General features: G+C 38.0%; 2 protein-coding genes and 1 non-coding gene across 3 annotated transcripts; 1 reads left to right on the top strand and 2 right to left on the bottom strand.

The window, feature by feature from the left end:
• Positions 7,302-9,120, bottom strand: LOC105173077 (aspartyl protease family protein 2-like). The gene has a single exon (XM_011094726.2). It carries the CDS (start codon positions 9,044-9,046, stop codon positions 7,616-7,618), a length of 1,431 nt encoding a protein of 476 aa, XP_011093028.1. The 5' UTR covers positions 9,047-9,120; the 3' UTR covers positions 7,302-7,615.
• LOC105173134 lies at positions 11,050-11,388 on the bottom strand. Its single transcript, XM_011094795.1, has one exon. The coding sequence runs from the start codon at positions 11,386-11,388 to the stop codon at positions 11,050-11,052; it is 339 nt and encodes a 112-aa protein (XP_011093097.1).
• TRNAQ-CUG lies at positions 18,260-18,331 on the top strand. Its single transcript has one exon. It is a non-coding gene; the product is annotated as a tRNA-Gln (tRNA).

Raw genomic sequence — 19,798 nt, 5'->3', positions numbered from 1 at the left:
GCTGAGCTGCTCACATGAGAGCGAGTTTACAACAACAGGTAAAGGCGTATGACCTGCTTTTGTGCTTGCAGCTAGAGCAGGAAGGTTAGGAGGGTTTACTTGATGGTCACCCCACAATAAACTATCGGAGCTACTCATAGAAGAACGGGTTGGCAGTAGTAGGTAGGGCTGCCAGGTTGAAAGCTGGAGCGAAAGTGTTGAGTCCCCCTAGTGGTTGGTCCTGAGGTGGAACAGTAGAACCTGTTGTAGTAGGGAGAGAAGTGTTTCCCTCAAAAGATCCATTGTTACCTCCATTATCTGAACTTGACATTTCTCATATCTTAAGCTCAAGTATTTCCACAGATTGTATCGATGATGCATACCCTGGTAAAACAGGACCACAAAAAGTCGAAGGATCTTCACAAAAATCCTTCGATGAAAGGAGATTAATCCGTAAAACAGAGGTTAACACTTTAATGCTTAAGCCAGTAATGCTCTTACTAAAAACATAAATGAAAAACTTGAACAAAATTGAGAATTATAGTTTAAAATGGTTTAAAAATGATGAGATTCGTGTATAATAAGCTCAAAGTAGCTTAAAAATAGAGAGAGAGTGAGTAGTAGTAGAACCTGTGAGATGTTTTTTTTTTTTTTTTTTAAATGGGGGTCATTTTATAGATGATCGTGGAGCCAGATTCGAAGGGTGGTTGTAGACTGTCGTACGCCGTTGAAAAGCTACATGAGTTAGCTATCTTCTCGAAAAATCCATTCATAATTTAGATTAATATTGATAGAGATATGACTATTTTACCAAGTCTTGCTACGTCTATCTATGTCTTTGAAAATTTGTTACTTGGTGATTAAAAATGGGATTACAACCACATCTTTAGGAGTTTGTTGGAGATCTTTTACTATGACGTGTCCCTATGTATCAACAACCTGCTGACATGAAATCCTTGTTGTATGCTGTCTGGGCTAGTTGAAATAAGCTTTTTCTCTATTAGGCTAATAAAGATATTGTGATTTTATTGGTTAAAAGGTCCTGCTCATGGGCCGATCGAGCTCTACCTACTAGGTTGTTTGGATGGAGGCCAACCTCCTTGCTCTTGGGCTCTTAGGGTGAATGCTTGAAGGGGCATCAGATAATTTGATTAGAAAAAAATTATTTGACCTGCAATAAGTCAATCAAGTTTAAATATGAATTTTCATTTAATCGTTTTAGTAATATTAGCAAATGTAAGAAGTACTAAACATAATAATTCCAACTAAAAAAGAATTTACATATAATTATATCATATCTTATCACATGACATGCAATTATCCTAATTTATTAAAATTATTACAGTAGAAGTTATAATGAAAGTCAAACAAACGAGTTTAATAATTGGGACAAGATATATTTGAGATGTAGTAATAAGTGTAAAATAATAGGTGGGTAGATCCGAAGTTGATGGGGATGTTAGTGAGATGCAGAATAGTAGTAGTGTGTTTTGTAAGTAAAAAATTGATGTATATTAAGGAGGGGATGATGGGCTTCGGAATGTCTTTCACACCTGTAATCAATGCACCATTTTTGCATTAAAGTGTTGAACACATAATTAAAAATAGTGTCAAAAGGAGAGCAATGTGTCATGTCATGTGGATCCAATTCCACATGCCTAATTTTTTTATTTATTTGAATTAATTATGTGTAAAATTATACCCACATCCCTTTTAAAAATTTATTATTTATAATTGATTTTATTTTATTATAATTTGAATGAAAAATAATAATTATAACAAAAAATTACATAATTTTTTAATTTTATCCCCATTTTATATATCAGATTTGGGTTTAGGATTCATAACATTTTTATTATAAATTATATTATTTATTTAATTCCAAACAAAAAAAAAGAATTTACAGTGAACGTGTAAAGTAAGAAGGATGAAGATGAGGAAATGAGTGGCGGAGATTGCGGTGGAGGGGAGGGGAAGCACATTGATTCTTCACATGGGAATGGGGGTGTAGAAAATTAAATTAGTGAACTGCCCAACATTTTTGTCTTTTTCTTTGCTTTGGGTTTGGGCCCCACACTTGTCTACCTCTTTCCTCTCCTCTTACTTGTCTTCTTCTTTCTCTCCTCCCACCTTCTTCAATCTTGGTACATATCCAAGTAAGAATTAAATTAATTATAAAATAAGTGTATATATTATATTTATTATGTAATTATTTTTTTAAAATTATAAATCAATCACATTATAGGTATAGTATTTTTGTTATATGATTAGTTCAAATTTGATATATGAATATTATATATCAAAATTATGTAATTATAAATTTAAATATTTTTTAATTACAATCAATGTTAAAAATTTATTAATTAAAAAAATTACAACCAATTGTTATAAATATTATTTATGGTGTGTGACCTCGTACTAACATATTTGAAGGATCTTGGTGTTGCTGGTTTTCTTGCCTTTAACGCATTTATGGCCAGTCCATCTCGTTACGAATATGACCAAAGCGCGTAGAAGCATGAATTATAGTGTCATGAACCAATTCAAAGTTTGGGACATCCCAATAATCTTTCACCATCAAAGGTTCGAAGGAATAAGAATATGTTCATATGTAAGCTATGAAATCATAATAATCTTTAATAATTGATGACACGCTAATGCATATATGCAGCACATAACTTTTGAGTGTAAGAGCAAGGGATTCCAAATTGATTCCATTTGCGACATGAACATTCTCGAGTGGTAATTTTGACAACATGTGTATTTAATCCTTGTCATAGTGGCACTTTGTAACTATAGAGGCGAATTGTTCAATTGATGGTATTTCATGACCGCATACTCAACACTTTTTTCATACCAACATTTGAACAACTTGTAGGTATAGTCCGTCCAGAGTTCGTTGATCTTTAACATTACACTACTCCGTGCCATCCTCCCACATAGCACAGGTCAAAATTACTCCCGACACACCATTTGAAATTATATTTCAATATGCATGTGCAGTTGCGTTGCTCCAATAGGTGGGGTGATGTGTCTTGATTCTGAAAATCGAATGTCGTTACTATATCTTACAAAATTAGAGGATGTAGAAGAAGCCAGGAACTACAGTTGGGGCAGTGCTATCTTTGCATTCTTATACCGTGAATTATGTAATGTCAACACTAAAGACAAAAGTTGTAATTGGTAGCGCATTGCAGTTGTTACAGGTAACATTAAATTATTATTATATTATAGACAAATATTTTTAAAAAAATATTAAAATAATAGCACAAGTTTATATCGTTTTTAGCAGATTTGGGCTTGGTCACGTATCATTTTGCTTTGCCCCGATCTTGGTACGAAACGTCTATATATGGGTCAAGTCCAAATAAACAATAATCGTTTGCTCTCAGTAGTACCATATGGTACAATGTGGAACTGTAGCACCCCCTACTCACTACATTTACTTATCACTATTTCATCCTTCCTTAATTAGAACTCATTCTAAAAGTAATTCATTTTCAACCCTTAAAATAAATTCTATTTTATCAATATAATATATAAATACCATAAAAGATAATAGATATAGCCAAAAGTTTATATTTATCCTCACTAGATGTCCTCATGTATATAACCTCAAAAGAAAATAATACAAAATTTTAAATACAAACCTGACAAAAGACTAGAATAGTTAACAAGCAAACAACCAAAAATCCCGGCTTCAGATGTCACGGCTGACCCACCTAATAAGAACAACGACACGACTCAAAGTCCGATGTGGCTAGTCAGTGTGACCTATCTTCTAAAAAGTACGTGGTAAGGAATGAACTACCTACTTAGTAAGTATAGCTAACCAGTCTATATATGTACACATAAGGCGCGTGTCACGTGCAATACAATCACATCAACTAACAAATATTCGTCATATAGCAACAACAAATGTAAGGAACAATGCATACCCACGACTGTAAATCAATCCACGACTTAATATTTGAGTTATCGTTTATTAGCTAAGGGCCCTACTTACTCTAATTGGAGTACATCAGTCAATGGTTTGCTAGCCATCATCATCGCAATCAACGTCATATCATATACAACACAGGATACCCGTTATATGTGATATCACAACAAATATGAAATCCCCACAGCATTCTAGTGTGTGGCTAACAACACAGGATACTCCTTGCTACCAGGAATACCCCGGTACCCTACGTGCTATGGTACCTAGCTTAATTCATTTATTTTTCATATCACATCATCAACCATATCACCATCAGTCACATATCCATAAACCAGTGACTATGTCCCCAACCAGGTAAGCACCGTCTTTTATTTCAATTTAGAGCAGCAATATCACTAACTTCATTATTTTATTCTCTATAATAATTATTTTCTCAGTAATAACTTCCCAATTCGATTTCATGCAACAATCAATTATACGATCACATAATCATACCTCTCACGTCCATACATTACCATTATACATAATACATAGTAACAATTTCACGGATTTTAAGGTAATCCAACAAATAGTCCACGGCTAAATATATAAACAATCAATATACAAAATCCACGTATATAAATATAAATCCAAGTTCACGATCAAATCTAAGAAACCAATATATATTACATATACAATACTACACACACACACACACACACACATATATATATATATATAAATCCAATTAGCTATAATTACCTCAAATCCCAAACTGCTTCAATTAACACAAAGGACTACTCAATCCTCTATTTTGTCGTCACGTCCTATAGTAGAGTATTATACGTACAATCAATAAACTCTAAATAAAAAATTATACAATGTTCGTACATTTTCTACCAATATTTTAATATTTCATTTATATTAAAGTCCAAACTCTTGTTCCATTTTCTTTTAAATAACTAAACTTTCTAAGCTTTCCAAGTATATATTTAATTTATCAATTATTCATAAGATTCATTTAATCAAACCACTTACATATTTATTACTATCGTTTTTAAAAGCATCTCTAAATTATATTACCATAAAAAATCTCATTCCCTTTTTAATAACATAATATTTCTTAAATATAATTTTCAAAATATTTCTATGAATTTTCTATCAATATATCGTTACTATATAATTTAATTAAACAACAATACATAAAATTACGTATTTGGTAATTATTCTGATAGAATTGTGTAAATTAACTATAATAATTAAATCTAACAAATCTAATTATTTAATTAACCAACTATATCATTTTTATATTAAATGTGATATTTAATACGACACTAATTTAAATAGCTAAACTTGTAAAATATTTTAATGAAATGTACTATCGCTCAATATAAACAACATCTAATAAACATACTAATTAAATAATATAATTATCATAAGTTAATAAAAAATTAAAATCAAATTTCCGTACTTGTTCAGCCACACCTCAATTGCGTGAAATGTGTGTAATTTATGTTTTGTGTGTGTGTGTGTGTGTTGTGTGTGTGTGATTAAGAAAAAGAAAGAAAGAGGCGGTGGGTGAGGTGATGGCCCACCGCACTCTTTTCTCTCTGTAGTTTTTTTTATATATATTTAACATTATTGATAATTATCATTACGTCTTTCTTATTTTTTTATTTAATACAATTTATTTTCAAATATTATAATAAACTTCAATTTAGTCTATTCAAATTTTATTATATTTTATTTTTAATTTTTAATTCATTTATTAATTAAATTTTATAAAGATTTACCAATTAATCCCACAATAATACATTATAATCTTTGGGGCGTTGTAGGAACTGTGAGCCCAACTTCACCCGGACAGTACAAACAACTATCTGGATCATAAGAGATATATTGGTGAGATGCAGGCTGATCATGTATTAAAATATGTACATCTATACAAATATTAAATGCACATCAATTTATATTGTTTCATTGATTACATTTTATCTGACAACCGTATGACGTAAATTCAAACTGAATTATGACTTACGCAACTGATTTTGACCCCAACTGAGAACATCAACATGTCATTTGATATTTTATGCAATAGTGAAAATGCATAATCCCGAACAGGTCCTTGGCCAATGCGAGATGAAGCAAAATATTCCAGAATTGTCAGATACTCGGGACATGAGTCTGCATCAGATCTCCCGTAAAAATTGTACATGCACATAGCGAAACCTGCAACACAAACAATACGTTACTAGATGGCACATATAACATAACAAAATTGTGAAAAGCCCAGCCATTTCCAACAGAAGAGATACAAAATGTAGATATTGGAAATGGTACAACAGCATAACACATCATTTCGTATCGTTATCTACTGATAGACGTGTGGTCAACAGTTATCAACCTTGCGATGCACCCACGTTGAAAATAGTGGTGTTATATAATAAAACATACTATATTTTTAAACACATTTATTTTTATGTTAAAATTCATTATTTTCTACATTATTCAGTTTGAACAATAGATGCCTTTCAATTACTTTGTCAACTTAAACCACTGGATATGGAAGGATACAACCAATTGGTAGATCGACTCGAGAACGCTACAACATCTCTGAGAATTCATCAATTAGCCACAACAAAATACAACAACATTCGAGAATGCCCCCACCACGTCCCACAGGCAAATGAGAAGTTGTAGCCGAATGTCTATTTGTTCAGTTGAACATGGTAATTTTAGGTTAGATATAATTAGTCCTTTTACAGTGTATACACCTCAAGATTACTTCAACCACCACAAGATGAATGTGTTCAATCAGCTCCATATGTGTCAAGCTATACTTAACCTTATTCTTCACATTTTGATCTTGACCTTGACATTAATCAACCATATGTACTAGAATATAATATTTCACTAATTTTATTTTCATCATTTAATGCATATCGTGATTATGTGGAGTCTAATTTTACAACATAATCAAGTCAGTTGCTCATTAATATCAATGATGATGATAATGATGAACAAAATGAACCAATACAATATGTGGGTGAGAAAATAAGAAGACCATAGCGTCAAAGCCACTGATGCAATTTTGGGACGAGAGGACATTTCTCAAATTATGAACATTGTCCACGATTTGTAATAAAAATTTTAAAAAATAAATTTTTTTGGGTTATATAAAAGTAACTAAGCCATCATATATATGTTATTTCAATATCAATATAAATACATGTATGAGAAATTTCTATTTGCTTTTTTCATAAAGAAATAAAATATTTGTTTTACTTGTGAAAATCACAGTAGCGAAGGATATGTCGTTTTGTATATGAATTCTCTGATGAACAAATCCATGCACCGCCTGACCTATAATTATTTCATATCCCATCATCCACGATAATATCTGTTTGTGTTCAATTCAAATCCTTTTTATTTTATTCAGACACAAAGCTCATGAGTTTGGGTACCAACGTCGTCGCTTTTGTGCTTTCCATTACCCATTACAATAATACTGCTCTCACTTCATAATTCAACCCACAGAAATTACTACTCCCTATTAATTTCATCTTTCATCCTAACTTCTATGTCGGGTTTTTCAATGAAAGCAAAAGTTTACAGCAGCATCTACTCAAACAAAGGAATAAACAAAAGACACGATGATGATTCAGAGGCAAAGGCAAAGGCAAAGCACTTCTTATTCCCTTTGCTTAAGCTTTTACCTTACGCACAGCCCCTTGCTGCGAACCCCACCCTGTTACTTGCCATGTCGAACACCACCCGGAAACCTTGCTGCTGTATGTTGCCGATGATCGACAGCCCGCTCATTGTACCCGCAAATGCAAAGCAAAACTTCCCTTCACTGTCCACTGGAATCAAGTAATTTGACGCCGGTAGCGAGACGTCCGCCCCTCCGAAATGCAGCACCACCGTCGGCACCTTCACCTCCGTCTTCCCCGACAGATCGAAGCATGTGTCGAAAAGAGAGAAATCTGGGGCCCGCTTCAAGTTCGAAGCCCCCGCCCGGAAAGCATCCCTCAACGCCACGTAAGCGGGTCGGGTCAGACGTGTGACGGACGTCCCTGAATCCACTATTACACCACCGCTGCCCATCTGGTCCATCTTGAAAAGCGACGGCGTAATGCCCGGGACCCGGACTCCGCCCACTGAAATGCCGTTTAATCCGACGTAGTAAAACGTGTCCAGCTTCGGATTCGTCAACAATGGGGTAAAAACCGCATTTCTCGAAACGGCTGATTCGCCGAACACCATGGAAGATGGCTTAGAGGAAGCCGACCGATCCACCAAACAGTAGGAAAACTTTCCCCCAAATCGACTGCCGGCTTGAGTAGGAAAGGACAATTTCCCGCGGCCGAGGCCTAATAAACCGGCGGCCCCGACGAACAAACCCTCATTATCATGTCCGCAGCCGAGGGCAACGTTACTCACTTTCGTCCTCCTAAACGTCAACGTCTCGGTTGAAAACTCTCCCACAGTAAACGAACCATCCCCGTAAGAGACCTGGTAAAGGCATTTCTGTCGGTTGTTGCATCCTGGCGAATCCAGACGGCGGCAGAGTGGGGATCCACAGGAAACACCTAGAAAAGACGTGGATGCTTTCGGGTCGAAAACCGGGTCGGTCTGGGAGTAGCATTTTCTGCAGGGTGAGCACTGGACCCAAACGACATCGCTTCCGGTGTCGAGCACCATGTAAACATACTTAGGCGGAGTGCCTATCCCGATGCGCGTGAAGTACTCGCCACTTCCCTGGGCAAGCCCGGAAATGACGGAGCTGCTGAAATCACCCGCAGCTCGAGGCTGGCCGGAGACGTTAGTTTGACTAACGGCGGAGATTGTGGAGAGGGCTTTGACCCTAATAGCGTCACGTCGGAGACGGAGTTTGAAGAGGGATTGAGGGGTGGAGTTGAAATCAGGAGAAAGATTGTCGACATGGTGCAAGTCGAGGGAGAGAGTGGTGTGAGAATGGGGTTGAACTTGGGTTTCAGAATCTTGCTGGGTGGGCCAAGAGAGGGATTGGGGGTTGGGGAGGGAGGTGAGAAGGAAGGTTTGATATTGGAGAGGAGCGGAGGAGGAAATGGTGAGGAAAAGGGAGAGGAGAAAGGGAAAGGAGAGGGAGATGGGCGTAGCGTCCATTTTAGAGAAGGAATGGAAATGGAGAAGCGAGTGAGTTTGCTTTGGGAGTATAAATAATGCGATGGAGGAGAGTAGTGTAGTATAGTCAGTAGTGTTGTGTTTGCCCCATTTATTTTTACGGTTGGACATTATTATTATACATTATAAAAACTTTGAATTTCTTCTCAATTCGTAAATTATTTAATTTAGATAAATATAGTATAATTAATTTAAATTCTATTTAAAAATTCAGTATAAATTACTGTATCATTTGAAATAAATAAACAAATTACAGTTCAAATAATATAATATATGATTCATCGTATCACCTAAATAATTTATATGGCAAAATAAACCAAAGAAGCGTTGAGTATGGAAATATTTTTGTTTTTCATAATTGATAGGGGGTGATGGAAGTCAAGTGGTTGATTTTTGTGGTGATATTTTGTTTTATTCATTGTGGGTGTGGGTAGATAAACTTGACCTTGTCATATATATATATATATATATATATATATCTGTATCATTTGAAATAAATAAACAAATTACAGTTCAAATAATATAATATATGATTCATCGTATCACCTAAATAATTTATATGGCAAAATAAACCAAAGAAGCGTTGAGTTTGGAAATATTTTAGTGTTTCATAATTGATAGGGGGTGATGGAAGTCAAGTGGTTGATTTTTGTGGTGATATTTTGTTTTATTCATTGTGGGTGTGGGTAGATAAACTTGACCTTGTCATATATATATATATATATATATATATATTCTTTTCATAAAAAAGTATCTAAAAGATCATAAAATATTAAATTTGATTTTAAAAATAAATCCTTAAATATTAGGGGTGACAATTTTGTAATTAAGTAGTGTTAAAGATTACCCCGTTAAATTTTTTTGTTAAAATTACTATCAACCATTATTAAAACGTTCTGATTAGATTGGAATGAACTTCTAAGCGTTAGGAAAAAGGGAGAGGTAATAGATAACAATGTGATAATTGGTGTAGAGGTATGAATGTGAGAGGTATGGGTACTAGAAATTCCGGTAAATTATAACGAAGGTGTGGACTGAAGGTGTCTCTATTGAAAGATTGGAGATGTGACTGTTGGAGGATTGAAAGTGTCCGTGTTGAGGGGTGCTAAAATGAGAAATTAAAGTAAAAATAAGGACTTCGTGAGTAAAATATGACAAAAGCACGAATTGAGAGTTGCAGCGAAATAGCAAGACAGTTTTCAACTTTTGAAGGTGTGTCTGTTAGGGGTGTTGCCTGTATTTATAGAGAAGGAGTCCCTCTTCGCAGGGACTCTGTATGTGAGTTGCACTCACGATCCTATCTCTTTGAATTGAGTGACACGTCTTTGGTTGGAGGAGGACTCCTTTTACATGAGAACTCCTACTCTACAAAGAGTCCTTTTAGGTCAAGGAGTCTAGCTTCTTGGGGGTGCCTTCCTTCCTTCAGGTCTCACGAGGCGCCTTCCATAATGCGAGGAATGGGGCACCGTGTGGCTAGCAGTCTGTAACAAACGACTACTTCCGCCAATAGCAACACAACAGAGTCCCACCGACAGTCGCACAATGGGCTGACAGGAATAGCAACATAGTTTGGGACAACAACAACAGTAAGCAAGGTGTAGTAGGAAAGTAGTAAATTGGATGCGGAATTTAGAATGTGGATTTCATTGAATTGCAAATTGCATATACACTGTACAAACGATGCTAGGCAAGGGGATTGCCTTGAGCGGGACACTAGCACGCAACACCACACCAAGCTTCGAGGACTTATTCCCCACTATAATAGTCTTAAAAAGATTTTTTTTATTGACAGTAATAGATACAAAAAAGGTTGAACATCTCATTTCAGGAGGCATAACGTCCCCCTGAGCAAACAAAAGTATTTACAAGCGTACATGTACAAGACAAAAGACCTACACCTAAAATTCTAAGACTAAGTAAGTCCAACTTCTGTCGGCGAAGGTTGTTGATCGGACGGGTTGAGTAGTTGCATGGCCAAATATGCGTCAAAGGTGTCGAGTTCGCAGGTGGCCCTTGACATTCTCCACCACCTGAGATGGCGACATCCTCGGCGCATGGGAAGCATGGTAAACTTCAGCAAGAGGTAGGAACACCTTAAGGTTCGTCACCCGCTCCCAAGTATTTTCCTCACTGCTGCATCCCTTCCATTTCACCAAGTACTCCATGTGATTGCGCTTTGCAGTACTCGTAACTCGGTAATTGAGGATCGCTTCAGCCACCTTCTCTTTCGTCTTCGTCAATTCAATTTGCGGGCAGCTGGGCTGATTATGGGAGTCGTCCTCCTTGTCTGCTGAGTATTTCTTTAATTGGCTTACATGGAACATGTTATGAATTTTCCACCAGAAAGGCAACTCTACCTTGTAGGCCACCGTTCTAATATACTTGATGATAGGTAAAAGGTCGATATACTTTTATATCAACTGAGGATCTCTCCCCTTGATGACTTCGATAATCTCAGGTCTAGGACCTTCACCACCACAAGGTCTCCCATATTGAACTCGATGAAACGGCTGTTTTGATATGCATACTTCTTTATCCACTTCTGAGCTTTCTCCAGGCAAGTTTTGGCAATGTCAACGTTCTGCTTCCATTACTGAGAGAAACTTCGAGCGAGAGTAGATCTCACACCTAGTGGGGAGTCGGGGGTGTGAGGAAGGAGTGGCCGTTATCCAGTGACAATTTCAAAAGCGCTCTTGTTGGTGGAAGAGCTCTTTTAGGTATTAAAACACAACTGAGCGACATCCAAGAGCTTGACCCAATCCTTCATAGTACCTTGCACGAAGTGCCGAAGGTATTCCTCCAATATGGGATTGAAGCATTCAGTCTAGCAGTCAGATTGTGGGTGATAGCTCGAGCTCATAGAGAGTTTGGATTTGAGGAGTTTGAACAGCTCGGTCCAGAAGACGCCAGTGAAATGGGAATCCCGGTTACTAACGATGTCCTCGATAGACCCCAATATTTAACAATATGCTTGAATAAGAGATGAGTCGTCCCTTCCGTCGTAACATGTTTTGGGGCTGTGATAAAAGTGGCACATTTTTATAATCGATCTGCCACAACGATGATGGAGCCTAAGTCTCCCATCGTAGGCAATCCCGAAATGTAGTCCATGAGCATCTCCCAGGGTCTCTTTGGGATGGGAAGTGGTTGCAACAAACCAGCCTTTTTCTGATGGTCTTCCTTATCCTGCTGGCAAATCAAGCAGGTGTGGACATATGCCTCTACATCATTCAACATCTGTGGCCAATAGTAAGCCCTCTGCACCGACGCATAGGTGCGCTCTTGGGCACATATAAGCGATTTTTCTTGGTCATCAACAGTGCATCTTCAAGCCAAAATTGTCAAGCTTTACCTTGCTCGACGAGGTGGACCAAGCCCTGCACTATTGATCTTTTGGTATTAACTTGAGCGCCTGATCCCTTATGGAGGTGGCAACTACGGTAGAGGAGAGCGCTGCTACCACCCCAAAGGTCGCCAAATCCGCCCTATGGCTCAAAGCTTCTGCCGCATGGTTGTTGGAGCCGGCTCGATACTCCAGCACGAATTGAAACTCGGACAGCAATTCCTGCCAGCATGCCTGCCTACTGGTCAACTTCGGCTGCATCATGAAATGGCTTACTGCAGTGTTCTCCATCTTGACCATGAACGCAGAGCCCAATTAATAATACTGCCATAGCCTAAAGCAATGAACTACGACTAGCAATTCCGTCGTGCACTGTATAGCTGCTCGACATCTTTAAGCTTCCTGCTCTCAAAGGCTATTGGGTGACCGTCTTGCATTATGACCCCTCCTAACGCGAAGTTTGAAGCATCAGTCTCCACCACGAACTGTTTCGACATATCTGGTAAGGCCAACACAGGATCTGTCACCATTGCTCTCTTCAAGTTGTCGAAGGCAACTTGGCATTGGGGTGTCCAATTCCAAGTCTCCGTCTTTTTCAATAAGTCCATCAGGAGCCATGCTATCTCGAAGTAGCCTTTCACAAAACGCCGATAATAATTCGCCAAACCAAAAAATGAGCGTAAGTCATGAACATCACTCGGCAGCTGCCACTCCTCAATAGCGTGAACTTTCTTGGGTCCATTTGAATACGTCCTCTGTCCATAATGTATCCTAAGAAACTGATAACTCATGAGCAAACAAGCATTTCGACACCTTCGCATATAGCTCGTGCTTGCAGAGTCTCGTCAGAATTTGCTGTAGATGTTCTACTACTCGACCAACGTTTCGCTATAAATGAAAATATCGTCTGAGTACACCACCACAAATTCGTCAAGAAAACCATGGAGTACCTGGTTTATTAGAGTGCTGAAGGTTGCGGGAGCGTTCGTCAGGTCCAAAGGCATGAACAGAAACTTGAAAGCTCCATACCTTGTGACCACTATCGTCTTCGCCTCATTGCCCTCCTTGTATCTGACCTGCCAGTAGCCCGAACTCAAGTCTATCTTCGTAAAGTATTTCACCTGACTTAGACGGTCGAAGCAGTCCGCCACCAGTGGTATGGGGTACTTGTTCTTCACAGTGATTTTGTTGAGCGCCCGATGGTTACAGTATATATGTAGGGAGTCGTTAGCCTTCTTCTAGAATAGGACCGGCTCCCCATACGGGGACTTAGCGGGCTTAATGATGCCATTCTCCAACATGTCCTTCAGTTGCTTCTTAAGCTCCACAAGCTCAGGTTGTGATATTCTATACGGTGCCCTGGCAGGAGGCTTCGTGCCAGGCACCAACTTGATCTCATGATTCACTGTCCTCTTTGGCAGTAGCTTTCGAGTCAGCTCGTCTGGCATAACATCCTCGAACTCTCTCAAAAACTTCTTTACTTCGCCAGGAATGGGTCCTAACGCCTTCTCAATCTCCTCAAAACAAAGAGTGCACAAGTAGGATGACTCATTCCACTTGCGCTCATTCTCAAGCTGCATAGCCAATAGATTTTTCTCTCATGTTCGCTCGACTAACATGGGGATGGTACAAGGTGTGGCCCCCATCATCATCAGTGAATCAACATGCGAAAAAATTGCGGTGCGTGTGTCTCGCAAAAATTCAAGCTCGAGAATGAGCTTGAAGTAATCCATCACCACGGCAGAAAGATTGGTCTTGCCCTCAAAAGGACCAACCTTAATCAGCACAGATTTGGCCACACCAGCAATAGCTTGTGCGGTAGAGTTAATGCTCTTCACTCGCCCAACTCCTTTCTCCAACATGAGCCCAAATTTCTCTACTTCGGCATTCGCAAGGTAGTTTTGAGTAGCTCCAGTATCAATCATGGCACGGATGGACTTCCATGAATCTTCACATCAATGAACATCAACCCTTTCTTCCTAGAATTCGGGAATGTGCTTCTTTTTCAAGATGGCTCCTAGTAAGAGCCGGGGCAGTCTTCCCCGCTTGGGGAGGCATAGTCCTCTTTGCCGCCACTTGGGAAAACGTGTTGCACCATCGAGAGATGGTACCCAAATTGTCCTCGTCCTCCTTCGAATTATTCCCACCACTCGCAAATGTTTGTGCCTCTATAGGCTTTGCAGGCGACGCCTTATCGGTAAAGGTCACTAGTGCGTTCAACAATTATTTCTTTGGGCAGTCCCTATATCTATACGGGCCATCGTATATGGAGCATCCACTACTCTTCTGTGGCACCCCCTGCTTGTTCTCCTGGGGTTTGTTCCTGCTCAAAGTACCTTGCGAACTACTTTGAGCGTGGCGCTTTCGATCTCCCCCACCTATGTTGGAGTTACTTCTGAACAATCTCGCCCCACCCGACTTATTCTATACAGGGCTAGACGTCGTCTGTCTATCCCTTCGGTTCTTTGGGTTAAAATCTGTCAAGCATTCGACTGCTGCCATAGCTGACCCCAAATCAGACACTCGTTGGCGCTTCAGCTCAAGACGATCTCACGGTTTCAAGGCCTCCATGAATCTGAAGAGCTTATCCTTCTGCGACATGTCTCTGATATCCAGCATTAGCGCCAAGAAAGTTTTCACATAATCTCACATGGACCTGTATGCTCCAACTTCTGCAATGCCCGCCTGGCATTATACTTGGCGTTTTTTGGGAATAACTGCTCTCGAATCGATTCCCGAAGAAGGGCCTAGGTATCCAGTCACACCTGGGTGGCTTGGATTTCAGCATATTTGGTGCACCACCACAGCTTGGCATCACCTGTCAGATACATTGTCGCAGTCGACATCTTCCTTGCTTCATCCTCCACCTTTGCCACAAGGAAGTATTGCTCCATTGAAAAGAAAGTTCTCGACCTCCTTCACGTCACGAGCACCACCATAGGCCTTTGATTTGGGGATCCGAAGCTTAGCACCAGGATCATGAGCAGCAATAGGGGCATTACTTACTGCACGTTTGAGTAGACTAATTTGAATAGACATCTGCTCCATGTCACGCCGCATATCGGTGACACCACCATCTCCAAAGGTACTGGCCATCTCTTGGACCACCTGCCGACATTCATCCAGTTCGGAATTCAGCACCGTGATCTTAGTTTCTAGGGAAGAGACCTTCTCCTCCAAATTCATCACCAATTTAGTCAATCGGGAGTTTTCGTCCTCCGAGTTCGCGCCTCGCTCGCTAGGCGACGCCGCCCATCTCGGGCTCTCAGCATCTTAGCCTGCCATTCTCACAGTAGAATTTGCTTGGGTCACAGCAATCCGCCTAGGCCCCATGAATATACCGAGGCTCTGAAATCACTTCTCACAAGGCGCCAAAAGTATTGACAGGTGTACAACATGTACACGATAAAAGACCTCGCCTAAAACTCTAAGTCTGCGAAGTCCAGCATCTGTCAGCAAAGGTTGTTAGTCGGCCGGATTGAGTGGTTGCGTGGCCAAATGTCGTCAACGGTGCCGAGTGTGTGGGCAACCATTGACACTAGGACTGGGCTTGGAATGTAGGTTTGAGGTCCGGTATGACTCGTACCAGGCCTCCTTCTTGTGTCGAACTGGGCTTCCCTATTGGTTGAGCCTAGTGTACTGGGCTTTAGATCTCTTCATGGGTCAAATGAGAGGGAGGAATCCTTCAACTTCCTTTCTTTGTCAATCTGTTTTTTGCGGAGCACCCGCTAAGGCCACTCGCCTGTTTGCTTTCTAGGAGGCACCTGCCAAGGCTGCCCTTTTGTCTGTTTTCTGGGGGGCACCCGCCAAGGATGCTTGCCAGATCCTCTTGGGCCTATTAAGATGTTACGAGCTTCTTGTTTCTTTCTTATTTTTGGATCGCTTGAGCCTTTTTGGACCAGCCTATTTTTACGCACATCACCTTCTATGATATGATAAATAGCAAAAAATCCTCTATAAAAAATTATTAAATTATCTCCTATATTTTATAAAGTAAAGCAAATTATCCAATATATAAACCATTACTGGAGGATACTTTACAGTATTTCTTAAAATACAAAAGATAATTTACTAAAATATTTATAATTTTTTTTACTTATTTTATATATCAAAAAACTAAATTACATATGATTTAAGAAGAAATCATGAAAATTTAAATGAAAAAATAGCAGGAGAGAACTGACCAGATCAGCAGTGTAGATGGGGAGTTATTTAATTAAATATTATAAAGAAAATTGCGAATTTACTATAAAAACGGTAGAATTGCAAATTTCATGGAAGTCGTTAGCGTTACTAATAATTTTTTATCGCGGTGACTGAATAATTTTTTTTTTTTTAAAAATTTGTTGCACTTAAAATGTCAACAATTTGAAAATCACTCCATTTTGTTAATTAATTAATTTATTTTTTTGCATTTTTAAAATAATTTCACCTATTTCCTATCTCCTATCTGCCCTCCTCACATCTACCTATCCATCTTTACTGCGTACGGAATAAAGTCTTTTAAGTTAGTTGTCCCATCTTTCAACACAATTAATTTATTGCTCTACTACCAAAATGTTTATATATATAATAGATGAATCAAACCCCACCACCACCACCATCATCATCATCATCATCATCATGTACAGGTACGTACACACCTTATCTTTTGGAGGCTCTATTATTTATTCATCTATTTTAAATAATTGTTCAACACAATTCCAAAGATCTCACAAATTGTCCTGGGCCTAGCACTGAACCCGCAAACATCCTTCAACACTTTAATATTTAAGTCAATAATAATTTAATAAAATAAAAAAAAGAAAATTAAAGTAAAAAAAACCATAAGACGGAGTGCTGAAATATAAAGAATAATGTTGGAAATGTATTTACAAGTATTGAGGGAAAACGAGGAGTAGGCTTGTTGTGTGAGCGTAATTACCCGAATTCCTATTTATATAATACGTTTTTATGGTGTGTTTGAATGCGGTTGATGGAGCGACAACTAAGGTAGTTGGCATTCAACCTGCTTGCACTGGACATACACCCACCAGTGTGATGGAATCTGGACTGACTCCTTGCAGCCCTATCAATTGTACTCGGCCCTGTTGGGCTGAGCAAACGGAGGTGTCAATCATCGGCCTGAATCATTGGCCTGAATTTGGGCCAGATTTGTAATCATGTAACTGTCTCACCCCACCTCCCCCTACAAAACTCTCTCTGGACATGTGTTCAACTTTGTATGTATGTTAAAAGACAGACAAAATTTTCATCCTTTTTTTACATCAAAAAATTCTTAAGTTACATGAACTTGATTATTACAACAACTCATAAGTAATGGTTGTTACAAAAGCAAGCAAGCAAGCATATATTGTAGTAGAAAGAAGAAACACATGACATGAATTGATGGGGCTTCACAATATTGCAATAGCGCACAGCTGAGGTGAAAAGTCAAAAAGGTAGATGTCATGGATGGATGGAATGTGAAAATATTCAATAATATAAAAGGGTATATGTATATGGTAGGCGGAAATTAAAGTAGTTATTAATTAATGTTGGTGGTGGCGGTCACGACAACAAAGTTGGAATTGTTGGAAAAACAAGAGAAATACTCTACTTAATTAGTGTGTAAGTGGTGACAAAAGCTTCTCAAGGTACTGTTATTTCAACTTGAGTGTTACGAGACGTAAAGCATTATGAGCAGCTGCCTGTCCTTGACATGTTGGTGTTGGGACTTGGGAATAGCATCAACAAGTCCTTCCACTTTGGGCTATTTCGACATCAACAAGGCCCATATTCACATTTCCATGAAGCTCATAGCCCAACTTCAGATGTTTTGTGAGTAAACTATGTAAACAAGGAAACATTGTGGTTCCATGGTCTAGTGGTCAGGACATTGGACTCTGAATCCAGTAACCCGAGTTCAAATCTCGGTGGAACCTATCTGTCTATAATCTTTTTTGTCGATATATAATTCATTCATTAATTAATGCTCCACCAAACTCAACATTCATTTTTAACTAAATTTCTCCTTACAATGTATACATATGTTTCATTTTTGTGAAATCTATATCTCCAGCAAAAGAATATATGTATATATATATATAAAGGAGATGAGCCTCTCAATGTCTCACCATTTTTAGTTTGCTATTTTATTTTTTAATATTTTTTTCTAATTTATCTTTGAATGTTGGAAATAATAGTATTTGACGGCAGTATTCTAAAAAATTGAATATTTGAATACTAAAGATTTAATATTTCAAAATTTTAGTTCGGTCGAAAATAGATCGCAAACAAACAGTTAAGAACAAAAACAAAACATTCAGATATGCAGTATACACTGAAAAACCAAAGTAGTAAACTTTGATGGGTACGAGTTGTATAGTAACAAATCATATATATCAATTGAATCGTTGAATAATATGCTTGCCTTGAAGAAATTAGACATCCCGCTTCCCATTAACCTAAAATTAAACTAAAAACATTTAGTTTCTAACATTGTTTAAAATGTTTAGTAATTATGGAAAACATTTAACGTTCTAAAACTGTAAATTTAAAAATGAAAACATTTTAAAACTGTCAGGTTTAAATTTTGGATTATTTCAAAACTTTCTTCAGAAAAATAGATATTGAGAAATTCACCCTAAAGCCAATGGCCAATCCAATCCACTATAATCTCTTGTCTACACTTCAAATGGTGTTGAGTATTATACTTATTATAAGAAGATCCTTTCTTTAAAGAATTGCAAATGTGGGACAGGCTAAGAGTTGATTTAACTCTTACAACTCACCCCATCTCTTTATATACTTTCCAAAGCACAACACAATCCATAAATTTTCAATGTGGGATAACTACCCATTCTCATTCTCCTTTTCCATCTAATCTATGAATTAACCTTAATTCACATCCACTTTATTAGATTAAAATTGTATCAAGTTGACATCTAATTATGCCAATTACAACGGTAACTTCCTCCTCTTTGCTGCATTTGTGAACCTTCATACATGATGTCATACCGAATTTTAGCCACACCACAAGGGATCAGAGAAATCCTAAGATCAATGGAAGACTAACCTTGTAAAATAAGGATTAGCGCTTTAATGCTTAAATCAATAACGATTTACTAAGAAAGAGTAAAAGAAAACTTAATCAAAGTGAGAATAGTAGCGAAATATGATGTTAGAATATATATATATATATATCATATTGAGTGCAAAAAGAAAGCTTAAAACAGTCTAAAAAATGAGAGAGAGTTGAGAGAATAAGTGAGAGTTTGAGTATGAGGCTTGACATTATCAAATGACTGCACAATGCCTCTATTTATAGGCTTTAACATAGCAGAATACGGGAGTTTATTGTAGAGAGTCCTGTGCCATTTGAAAGCCCTTTGAATCAATTAAGTAATCCA

This window comes from Sesamum indicum, linkage group LG11 (genome assembly GCF_000512975.1).
Source record: "Sesamum indicum cultivar Zhongzhi No. 13 linkage group LG11, S_indicum_v1.0, whole genome shotgun sequence".
Taxonomy (NCBI): domain Eukaryota; kingdom Viridiplantae; phylum Streptophyta; class Magnoliopsida; order Lamiales; family Pedaliaceae; genus Sesamum; species Sesamum indicum.
The sequence above is the reverse complement of the archived record's forward strand: the minus strand, read 5'-3'. Positions and strand labels throughout refer to the sequence as shown.